This window comes from Aplysia californica, unplaced genomic scaffold, assembly GCF_000002075.1.
Source record: "Aplysia californica isolate F4 #8 unplaced genomic scaffold, AplCal3.0 scaffold01424, whole genome shotgun sequence".
In the NCBI taxonomy this organism is placed as follows: domain Eukaryota; kingdom Metazoa; phylum Mollusca; class Gastropoda; order Aplysiida; family Aplysiidae; genus Aplysia; species Aplysia californica.
In genome coordinates this window covers 37,990-49,935 of record NW_004798694.1, presented here as the reverse complement: position 1 = coordinate 49,935, position 11,946 = coordinate 37,990, and the positions used below count along the sequence as shown (strand labels likewise).

At 41.0% G+C, this 11,946-nt stretch overlaps 1 protein-coding gene across 1 annotated transcript; it reads right to left on the bottom strand.

Annotated features, from left to right (window-relative positions):
- Positions 1-1,789: 1,789 nt before the first annotated feature.
- LOC106013881 (uncharacterized protein K02A2.6-like) lies at positions 1,790-4,764 on the bottom strand. Its single transcript, XM_013090692.1, has 2 exons — positions 4,323-4,764; positions 1,790-2,637 (listed from the first exon to the last, which is right to left on the bottom strand). The coding sequence occupies exons 1-2, from the start codon at positions 4,762-4,764 to the stop codon at positions 1,790-1,792; spliced, it is 1,290 nt and encodes a 429-aa protein (XP_012946146.1).
- Positions 4,765-11,946: the final 7,182 nt, after the last annotated feature.

Here is an 11,946-nt window from a genome sequence, read left to right as displayed (position 1 = left end):
CCCACCCCCCAAAAAAACCCAGCCTTGATCGACCCAGTGACAGAAATATACATTGTTTGACCCGTGCGAAGAAGAGATATGTGAACAACGTGCACTGTTTAATTACGGAACCTTTTTTTATTAACATATCACGAATTCAAAATGTTCTTGACCTGTACTCATCTGTCGTTTATGATTTAAGCTATTGTCGTGGAAGTCTTTTCTATAATAAAGTGTGTATGTGTGTTTTATGGGATGTGGGTTAATGGCCTCAAACACTGAATAAACCCTTACTTACACTTAAAACTAGTAAAGAATTCTTTTAGAATAACAAGGCCAGCCAATCGGACAAGTTTACGCGTGAGCGCTGGGGACAAGATTAGCCGGGATTGCAGCAACTAGGGGTTGAGTTATTGATCCTGTCGACGTCACAGAATGCTAAAATTAATCAGTTCACCTTTATGTGAGAGGTGTCGCTCTCATTAAATTGAAGATGAATTTTATTTTTTATTTTTTTTTCCCGACCTTTGTCCATCAAAAAAAAATTGCTACCCTCTCCCATCCTCCTCCCCATCCTGACTCGACCCAGTGACAAAAATATGCGATGTTTAACCCAAGCGAAAAAGTATGTGCACAACCTGCACGGTTTTATTACTTACTTACTGTTATGTTACGACTTACTTGAGTCTTGGAGTAGTAGATCTAGTTGATAGTTGATGTTGGTAGGGCCCCACCTGCCGGTCGTCTGCTAGTTCTTCGTTAGCCGATGTTACTCGCTTCGGCTTCAATGAGAGAGTGACCTTCAGATTTCCCGCCGCTTGCACGAAATCACAGTCACGTGATACGTCCCTTAGGCCTACGTCAAAATAATTATTATTAAGGTGTGTTCACACTACATGTCCTTCTATTCTTAAGGTGCGTTTACACCACATCTCCCCCTCTTTATAATATGAGGAAATAACTTGAAAGGGCCAAAGCCCCAAATAACAAAATCAACTCTTAGGGCGAAAACTATAACAAATTAGTTTTCCTCCCAGGAACAAAACACTATATACATCATCTGATATTTACACTAGGAAGAGAGAGTACTATAAATCCAGTACCTCTCTCGGCTTGACCAGTCTTCCACTTCTAGTAACAACTGGCCTTGTCTCCGTCTCATTGGAAAGGCTACTTGCAGGATCAATTTGAATTATCCCTGACTCAGTTTGAGGTTGCCCTAACGTTGGTAAATTTTTACTATTTCTGGGTATAGTAGGAGGTATAGACAGACGTTAATCCGATCTTTTTCTAACCTGTTGTCGGTTCCTCCGTGTAACATGTCCAGAAGAAGTTTGGACGTATACAGATCTTGGAATTACTTTTGCTTCCTCCAGCCTCGGAGTCTTAAGCCAAACCGACTGTCCTGATTTTAACTCTGGTAGATTTTTCACTTTATGCCTTCTATCAAAATTCTCCTTGATTTTTCTTTTCATAGTAGCATCTTTCCTCCGGAATTTCGTATCGTTCTGTCTTTCCTGCAAGGATGGTACTCTAGTTCTTAGTTTCCGGTTCATCAGCAGTTCAGCTGGACTCTGTCCCTGGGCCAAAGGTGTGGCTCTGTAATTTACAAGGGCCAGAAAAGGGTCCTGTTCTTTCTTGAGCATGTTTTTAATTGTTTGAACTGCTCTCTCTCTCTCTCTCTCTCTCTCTCTCTCTCTCTCTCTCTCTCTCTCTCTGCTTCTCCATTAGCCGACTGATGATGAGGGCTACTTGTAACATGTTTGAATCCACAATAGGAAGCGAAGTTACAAAACTCTGCTGAAGTATATTACGTCCCATTGTCAGTAAGCACTGTCCTGGGAATACCCATTCTTGCAAAGATAGCCTTGAAACTGTTGATAACACTCTTGGAAGTAAGAGAACTAAGGTGTGGAATCTCAATCCATCTGGAATAATAATCCACCACCAGCAGATAATGTTCTCCCTGCCATTCAAACAGGTCACTTCCCACTTTTTTCCAAGGGTGATCTGGAGTTGGAGTTGGTACTAGCGGTTGAGGAGGCAATACTATGTGTTTTTCACACTCAGGGCAGTTATTCACTAGGGTTTCAATACCCTTAGACATCCCAGGCCACCAAATACAGGTGCATGCTAAAGCCCTACACTTGACTATACCTTGATGCCCCTGGTGGATTCTCTGGAGCATGTCTTGCCTCAGTGAAGATGGAATGGCTAACCTGCATCCGTGCAAGAGAATATCTTGCTCCACCGCCAAACAATGACGCTCTGCATAGTATAATTTTAATATTCCATGCGTCCTTTGAGGCCAATGGCCCTGAGTGAATTGAATCACCTCTCGGCATTCCTTGTCCCTTTGCTGTGCACGTCGAACTTCCTCTAGTCTTTCATCTGATATGGGGATCGACTGAAATATTGTACTGACTTCAACTGTTTCCTCTTCTGCTTTATTGTTTTTCAAAGGAGACCTGGATAACGAGTCTGCCGTAACTAGGTCCTTGCCAGCAACATATTCAATGTCGTAAGTAAATCTCAACATCCTCATCCTGAATCTCTGTATTCTTGGAGTAAGGAAATCCAAGTCTTTTGCTTTCATCAGCGACAGTAATGGTTTGTGGTCTGTCTCGATTACAAACTTAGGGAGACCCACTAAATATTCTGAAAATTGTTCACAACACCATGTCATAGCCAAAGCTTCCTTTTCAATCTGTGCATACCTAGTCTCGGTGTCCGTGAGAGATCTAGATGAGTAGAAAACTGGCTTCCTGCCTTCCTGGTCTTTCTGCAGCAGAACTCCTCCAATTCCAAAAGAAGACGCATCTGCAGACACTTTTATTGGCTTGTTTGGGTTGTAATGTTGCAGTACTGGTGTAGAACTAAATACTTAACTTCTTCAAAAGCTTTCACTTCTTCTGTCCCCCATGTCCATTCGCTGTCTTTCTTAAGCAGGTCTCTCAGAGGTTTTGTCACATCTGCCAGCATAGGTGCAAATTTGCCGACATGGTTTACCATTCCCAAAAATCATTTTAGCTCTTGGACATTTTCTGGTACCTCAAGCCTGGTAATGTCCTCGACTTTCTCTGGGTCAATGCTGACACCGTTTGCACTGACAATAATAATATGTCCAAGAAATTTCACTTTCTTTGTTGAAAACTCGCACTTTTCATTTAGTGTAAGTCCAGCTTTGTTCATCCGATCCAATACCAACTTCAGTCTTTCGTCGTGTTCTTTTTTTTTATCTCTTCCTCCTACAAGAACATCATCAATATCACATATCACACCTGGTATTCCTTCCACGATGTTTGACATTTCTCTATGGAATATTTCAGGACCAGAATTGATCCCAAAGGGCAGTCTTTGGTAACAAAATCTCCCAAAATGCGTAATAAAAGTAGTTAACTCTTGAGACCTTTCGTCTGGAGGAATTTGATGAAATGATTTAATACAATCCAGCTTGCTGAAAACTGTAGCTCCATTCAACTGTGCCAATAACTGGTCAGTAGTAGAAAGAGGGTAATTCTCTCTTTAAACACTCTCATTTAGTTTAGTGTAATCACAACATAGCCTGACTTTTCCTGATGGCTTGAGAACAGCTACTATAGGAACACACCAATCAATAGGTTTGGTAACAGGTCTGATGATTCCTTGTTCCTGTAGAGATTTTAGTTCTTTTTCAACTTTATCTTTTAGTGGAAGAGGCAGCCTTCTAGGGCAGGTAAGGTTAAATGGCTTTGCATTGTCTTTCAACTCAATAGTATATTCATTGCTTGTTTTTCCTAAGCCTTGGAAAAGATCAGCATACTTAAGTTTTGGGTCAAACTTAGCTTCTGACAATCCATTTACAACTTCCACCACTTTAAGTGCTTCAATGATTGGCAGGTCTGCCTAACGGCGGTTTTCTGAGTCCCTTGATAACGTATAAGTCTTGTTCTGACTTACAACTGTTCTTTTTCAGGGTTGCCGTGAATACACCGATTACATCTAGTTTTGACCCTCCATAGAGTTTCTTGTCAATTTGCTTTAGCACTTTTGTGTCTCTAAATTTTTGTCTGAGACCACAGACACATCAGCTCCTGTGTGCCAGTTATTCACCGAATTTATTTCGTGTATTGAACCCAGGATGGTTCTTGTGGTATTATCATCACAGTCTGATTCTTCTACTCGTCTCACTGTTTTTGTTCTGCACTGTGAAGCATAATGTCCTATCTTTTTGCATTTGTTGCATTCTGCTCTTAATTCTGGACAATCTTGGTTATTTCTATGTGAATCATATCCACACCTTGTGCATTTCCTTTTTGAAGACTGTTGTTTTCTATCCTTTGGATATTGTGACCTCTTATCACTTGAAAACTGCTTCTTTTCTTCTGGAAACAATTTCTTTCTGTCTTTTGACATAACTCTGTCAACTGCTAATTCTTTCATTTCATTTAGCTTGACTTGACTAGCCCCATAGGCTCTAGCTATGTCTATTGCCTTCTTTAGATCTAACTTGGGGTCTTCCAACAACTTTTCTCTCACGTGGTCAGTCTTGCAGCCAACTAAAATTCTGTCCCGAATCATGCGATCTTCAAATGCTTCAAAGTTGCACACTCTGGTCAATTTTCTTAGCTCCGCAACATAGGCATCAATGGATTCATTCGGTTCTTGTACTCTGACATGAAAGTGGTATGACTCGAATGCCTCATGAGTTGTTCCCATGCAAAATTCCTCAAACCTCTTGAGTACTGTATCGATATCATCCTGTTCCTCTTTGGAACTAAACTTAAATCCATCAAATTTGTCCATCGCCTCTTCCCCTATAACTGTCAATAAGACTGCACACCTAAACTGTTTTGACTCTTTGATCAAGTTTGAAGCAATCTCATAATTCTTCCATGCCCTCGAAAAACTTTCTCCAGTTTGATTGCAAAGCACTTTTCTCGCTAATATTTAATTTTTGAGGCGCTGTATTTGAGCATGAAATCTGGACTTTGCCCCTTCCATATTGAGGCTTGGTTGACTAGTTTCAATGGGTTTGGATTCAGGCGACTAGATTTAGCGTCATAGGCCTACAGACTAGTTTCTAGTAGAAAATTTCACTTGATGAGTCTCGATCTGTGTCTAATCTACAGATCTAATCTAGAGTCTACATTCCGATTTCAATATTTGCACTTGGATTCGTACTGTCCGTATCTCTGCGCACTTCTGACACCATGTTATGTTACGACTTACTTGAGTCTTGGAGTAGTAGATCTAGATGATAGTTGATTTTGGGGGGGGGGGGGCACCTGCCGTCATCTGCTAGTTCTTCGTTAACCAATGTTACTCGCTTTGGCTTCAGTGAGAGAGGGACCTTCAGATTTCCCGCCGCTTGCACGAAATCACAGTCACGTGATACGTCCCTTAGGCCTACGCCATAATAATTATTATTAAGGTGTGTTCACACTACATGTTCTTCTATTCTTAAGGTGCGTCTACACCACACTTACTTACTTACTTACTTACTTACTTACTTACTTACTTACTTACTTACTTACTCTCTCCCTATAACGTCATGTACATGAGGCGGAGAGCAGTCGACGCCACGCTGGTCTGTCCCGAGCCACTTTCTCCGATTTCGACACATCTAAGCCCTGGATGATTGCTTCATCTCTTATTGTGCCTCTATAGCAATTGGTCTTCCCCGCTTTCTCTTTCCAGTTGGTTGCCAATGCCATGCCTGATAGGGCAATCTACTGTTTTATTACTTATTCAACAACACCAATTTAACATGTCAATTATGATTTATGCTGTTGTCAAAGAAGTCTTTTCTCTGTGTTTTATGCGGTGTGGGTCAATGACCTTAAACACTGAATAAACACTTACTTAGACTTAAAAAACAAATTTTTAAACGTTTTTGGAGCAACAAGACCAGCCAATCGGACAAGTTTACGCGTGAGCGCTGGGGACAAGATTAGCCGGGACGGCAGGCAAAATAAGAGTTGAGTGATTCACCCAATCGACGTCAAGGAATGCTGAAATCGTACGTTCGTTTTCTAAATGTATCAGACAGATGCTGATGGGAGTTTGAGCCTAAGCACAAATTAATTCTGTAAACATCAGCATTAAAAGCATTATCACCTTCAGCAACGCCCCCCCCCCCTCCCCCAACTTCCTCCCTACGCTTATGCTTATTTCATTTGGTGTTTGATTCTGCAACGGAAAGGTTTATCAACAAACAAAAACAGTTATAACTAACACTAAATGCATCATTTTTTTAGATTAAAAAAGGCAAGTCAATTTACCTTTTAAAGCAGTATCGTTTTTGCCTGGCATATTGCTTGGAGTGCGAACTGTCTTTGTGTTCTGTGACAATACCTTTTATGTTCTTATCTGCCTCATTGAAGCAAATGAAACTTCCTAGCTCCAAATGGCATTACAGAGCTTTATTCCGTGCTGAAAGGCTTATAGGCTTCCTTTTGATGTATGCTCTGAAAAAAAGGGGGGAAAAACGCTTTAACCTGTTATTCAGTACAGGGACGCAGTGTATCGAGTGTCAGTTGAGCGCAGGTTCAAAGTGTATCAGAGTGCAGATTATCATAAAAGCCAAACCCGTGAAACCGAATAGTCAATGTAAAACGCCACAGCAGCTCCTGGATACTGTTGAAACAAATATTCTCCCGCTACCTTCTTATCAACACTCAGAGAAGTCGCGAGTTTATAAACCCCACTTAGACACAACATGCAGTCGAGATAACAAGCCTGACTTTAAACATGGACGTTGCTATAAATCATTCTAGAATTCTTATTCACCAGCGGGCGTCAAAAACTCCAAACAAAACACAATTTTTTAAAACGAAAAAAGAAAAATTCCATGCGCGCCTTGTTTTATCGTCTGTTGTGTCCGTGGCAAGATTACCCATCTCGTCTGCAGCTTGATAGCGGCCCTTTGATGTTGTCTCAGGTGTTAAGATGACCTGCCCTGCAGCACTGCTCTCTCTCTCTCTCTCTCTCTCTCTCTCTCTCTCTCTCTCTCTCTCTCTCTCTCTCTCTCTCCCTCTCTCTCTCTCTCTCTCTCTCTCTTTGCATGATTGTGTGTGTGTGTGTGTGTGTGTGTGTGTGTGTGTGTGTGTGTGTGTGTGTGTGTGTGTGTTTCTCTATCTAGTTCCGTCTGTCCGCCTGTCTGTCCTTCAGTCACTCTCTCGCTCTCTGCCTGTTTGTCTGCTTCTCTCTCTTTCTCTCTTTCTCTCTCTCTTTCTCTCTCTCTTTCTCTCTCTCTCTCACTCTCTCTCCCTCTCTCTCTCGCTATCTATCGATCTATCGATCTATCTCCCTTTCCCCCCCTCCCCCCCCCCTCTCTCTCTCTCTCTCTCTCTCTCTCTCTCTTTCTCTCTCTCTCCTCAGTCCACCACGACTCCTCCAATAATCCTGGTTCCGCCCTGAAATAATAATTAAAGGAAGGCAAAAAATGTTAGCTAGCTCGGATCGTCTCAGGTGTTAAGTAAGGTGTACACTAACTCAATCAACAAGATGCTCTGCGTAATCGAATCTGGTCTGAGAGTCTGTCCGGTCTGTGGCCTATGTGCACTTGTAAATAATAAATTCTCAACGGTATACATGTACTTTGGCCATTACAATGACCGCGTAGAATTTCTTTGGCGACATGTTTTTTGCGTGTGTGTTTGAGGGTTGTTTTTTTCTTCTAATCCTACAATAATTATTAATGTAATGAAACTTAACCGTTCCCAAACACTGCGTGCGAAATGTTGCTATGTTGAAAGTCTTCTTTAAAATATAAATACAGATGTTTTTTACGCCTTCATCGACACAGTTTAGGGCATTTAAGGGGTGCAGCAACGCAAGCTGAGAAGGATACAACATCCCAAGAGAAAGATCGGAGACACTTGAAAAAAACTTCTCCTTACACGAGAATCGAACTCACGCCTCTGAGTGCGACGGCGTCGAGCCTGACCACTACACCACATTCGTTGGTAGTCCTTTCCTCTTATGTCGAATTCAATTTGACCCAAATAACAATCACAGCTAATGTTTAACCCTATCCGTACGTCCTGGGGTCATTTCGTATCCCTGGGGTTGTATTCTTCACTTTTTTAGAATACTTCTAGTGCGAAGATCTCTTTGAAACTTTCAGTATTTCTCAAAAAATCAATTTGAGAGACTGCTATGCAAAGCGTACGGATCGGATTAACGAGTGAATTTCCTCTTTGGAAAGTTGTGGCACAGACATCCCCACGTCGTATAAGATACGATAGTAAAACACGACGTAAGAATAGGGTTACAGGGTGATCGTGTCCCATGGTGCCAAGCAGATTTCACTGTTGACACTGGATCGTCTTCTCGTTTCATCTCTAAATGGACATCCTAGTTTCTCGTGTGAAAGCTGCTGTTCGCCGCAGGTCCGTCCCCCTCTGCCGAGGCGCTACCTCAGAATTACAAAGTTCTATCTGACATTTGTAGCCGTCTTGAGTGTCTAAGACCATGAGGTCAGAAACCTTAATGTTTTATCTTCTCCATCAAAATCGTAAGTATATTCGGAGTCGTTATATGTATGAACATATTCAAAGAATTGCATTCGAAAAAGCTTGTCATGATGTGAAACGCAAAATCTTTGACGTCAAATTTCTCAAAACTAGATACTGAGCAAATTAGAAGTTTGTAATTTTAGACTAGCAAAGGGTTGGGCCAAGACTTCCTTCTAAGTGCCATGAGCATTTGGCAGGTTTGTAGCAGATGGTTCCCCGTTTGGTTGCCGGTTCCGCATTTACACTGCTATGAGTTACCGTTTGACGTTGGATTGACACTGCCACCCCACTTTATGCAGATCTTTATCGGTGTGAACCCCACTCTAAAGGAGCTCAGGAGATGGCATTCTAAGCAGCAGCATAGCTGTCTTCTACAATAGAGTTTTAAAGGGGACCTCATTAGGATTATATATTGTGGCTTTTATTGTGTCTGAAATAGATGAGTGTTTTGTGTGTATCCTTTAATCCTTTTTATATAGTCTTCCTTCTCTTACAACATTTATTGGATTATACTGTAGCTTTTAGAAACGTTATTCATTGTCTGAGTCTTAGTGCAGTCCTTTGACAGGTGCTTCTATTTTTCTTTTCTCTTTTAAGGAAAGAAATGAAGGGGGGGGGGGCAGCTTAATCTTATTATTGTTATGGAATTACTTGTTTTAGTTTAGTTTTAGTAATAGTTTTAAGACACTTGTAACACAAATAAGTAATATAGGCGTCAATTATGGTCATGAAGGTGTTACTTGTGAGTAAAATACAACAAATAAAAAAGAGTAAAGTAAAAAAGGACAGGTAAGGAAGGCAAATTTGCCGCCTTGGGGAAAAAGGACGAACATCGCGAAGTACCCATTTTCCAGGAGGGCCAAAAAATGAAATTTATTCATCTCACGTTTAAAAAGTTGGTTTTTTATTTTATTTTTAACTTGACTTTTGGCAGGACGAAGGATGGTGCTATTATGCGCTTGTAGTTAAAATTTTGTTCGGAAATATTAACAAACTTTTGTTTGAGAAGACAAAAGTCATTCTTTCAGAACAGATTGATGAAGTTTTAATTAGCTTTTTATGGGAAAAGGACGAATAGCGATATTCGTCTTTCTTCCACCCGACGTTGTCAAATAATAACGTCCTGGATTTTTCGTTTCTGTGATATTTGAGGTTCGTCTGGTTTTATATAAGTGTTTTGGGGCTTCCAGACTGTTATTTAATTGCGCTTTGCCGGTGGAGCCAAAGATCTGGGGTTCAAATTCTGGTGAGTGTACACAAGCAGTGGTGCTTGTCGTCTTACTGCGAGCAAAACACTTGACACTGCGGGAATCACCGCCATATATGCCAGGATTTGAGCCTTTTTGGTATTTCATCATAAGACCTGTGGCATTGTAACGTAGGCATGTTTTGGCGAAGAAGGACGAATGTCGGTATATTCGTCGCTTTTTCGTAAACTGAGGACGAACCTCTCGGTATTCGTCCTTTTTTCACAGTAGGACCAGAGATTCGTCTTTCTTTCATAAAATATAAAATAAATTAAAAAGAAAAAAATATGACGATACTTCCAATACCAATACAAAGTATCCGAACATCTCTAAATGTAATGGCCACTGGTTCAAAAGATGCAGCTTTTCATACTCTTTTACATGGTATCGATATCTCTATTTGACCCAATTTCCGATTGTCGTCCTTTTTTCCTGAGACGGCAGAAATGTTTGATAGGATAGAAGATAAGACCATACCGGAGCACCCACCAACCACGCCCTGGAAATTTTTGTAGGACTTCAGAATTAGATCAGAGACAATTCCTCTACAATAATCTAGGGCAGTAACTTACGAGTTAGCGAAACTTAAAGGATTAAGAAAACAGAATCACTGAGTCTGATGAATGACTGAGGAATGTAAGGTAATAATGATGACAATGAAGAAGCGGAGGGCGGGGAGGGGGGAAGAAGATGCAAGAGCGAAGGAGTCAAAGGCGCAGAAAGAAAAAAATAATGGATAAATAGGTTGATGGATGGGTGGGTGGATGGATTGATGGATGGATGAACAGAGACAACATTACAAATCAACCTTTCATAACCAAACCTCTGCCTATTCAAAAATTGAAGGAATAACAGCAACAAATAATATACAGAGGTTAAAAGAAACAGGGAGGGTTGGAGAGTTAAGGGGGGGGGGGGCGAAGAAAAACAAAACCTGAAGTGTAACTCTATGCTCAGGCTCGCTTGACGTACCGGAAGCTCAGGGCGTTCCCCGGTAGACACAAGAAGGTAATACCATAGATTTGAATTACATTATCCTAGACAGGGTACTGTCATGGCTGCCACACTTTGCTCTCGATAGAGACTACTTTAATTACATTATCCAACTCTGGGCACCTTAATGGCTGCTGCTCTTTGCTCTCTCTAAAAAAGAAAAAAACAACTTCGTTGCAGTGGTGCGCACAATGGGTGCGCACAATGGGTACGCAACTGAATAGCAGAATTGTCGCTGCAGTCCAATGCGCAGGTATCTTTCCCTCCGTGCCCTTCATTTGGATCCAAATAGACTTAAATAATGTGTTTCACGGCAAACCGGAATTACATGACAGTGCACAGTCTTGGATATCTACGAGAAACTAGGATGTCCATTTAGAGATGAAACGAGAAGACGATCCAGTGTCAACCAGTCTGTCACAATGATTTTTTGAGAAATACTGAAAGTCTCAAAGAGATCTTCGAACAAGAAGTATTCTAAAATGTGAAGAATACAACCACAGGGGTACGATCAGTTTGTAATTCTAGACTAGCAAAGGGTTGGGCCAAGACTTCCTTCTAAGTACCTCGAGCATTTGGCAGGCTTGTAGCAGATGGTTCCCTGTTTGGTTACCGGTTCCGCATTGACACTGCTATGAGTTACCCGTTGACATTAGATTGACACTGCCACCCCACTTTATGCAGATCTTCATCGATGACCTTTTTATTTTACATTTCTCACTTAGAATAATCTTATGTGCTATCTTATGTACTATTTTTCCCTCCTTGCCCTTCATTTGGATCCAAATAGAGTAAAAGAATGTGTTTCACGGCAAACCGGAATTACGTGAGAGTGCACAGTCTTGGATATTACAATTCAAGTCTGTGACGCTCTTTAGAGGTATAAATGCCATTGGTCTCTAAGGGGTCAAATGTAAGTACACGTTGTTGCTATTCTAAAAACATGAAATACTATCTAAGGAAAGAATTTTCTCTATGTATTTTTAGACAATCCAACTGTTTCGACTTGCAAAGTTAAACCAAGCCGTGCTATGAACCAACTAGGGAAAAAATCCCAAGCTTACCAAACCAAAGAGACCATAGACACAGGTTGGCCAGTCAAATCGAAGAAATAAACCACCACCAATATTAACCTGCAAATCATTCCCAACATTTCATCATCATCATCGTTGCCATCATCATCATCATCATCATCATCATCATCATCATCATCATCATCATCATCA

Coding starts and splice junctions, on each gene's coding strand:
- LOC106013881 (XM_013090692.1), bottom strand. CDS start 4,764: ATGGACAAATTTGATGGATTTAAGTTTAGTTCCAAAGAGGAACAGGAT. Junction 2,638..4,322: donor AGAAAAGAAGCAGTTTTCAA/GTGATAAGAGGT, acceptor AACAATTTTCAG/AATATTTAGTGGGTCTCCCT.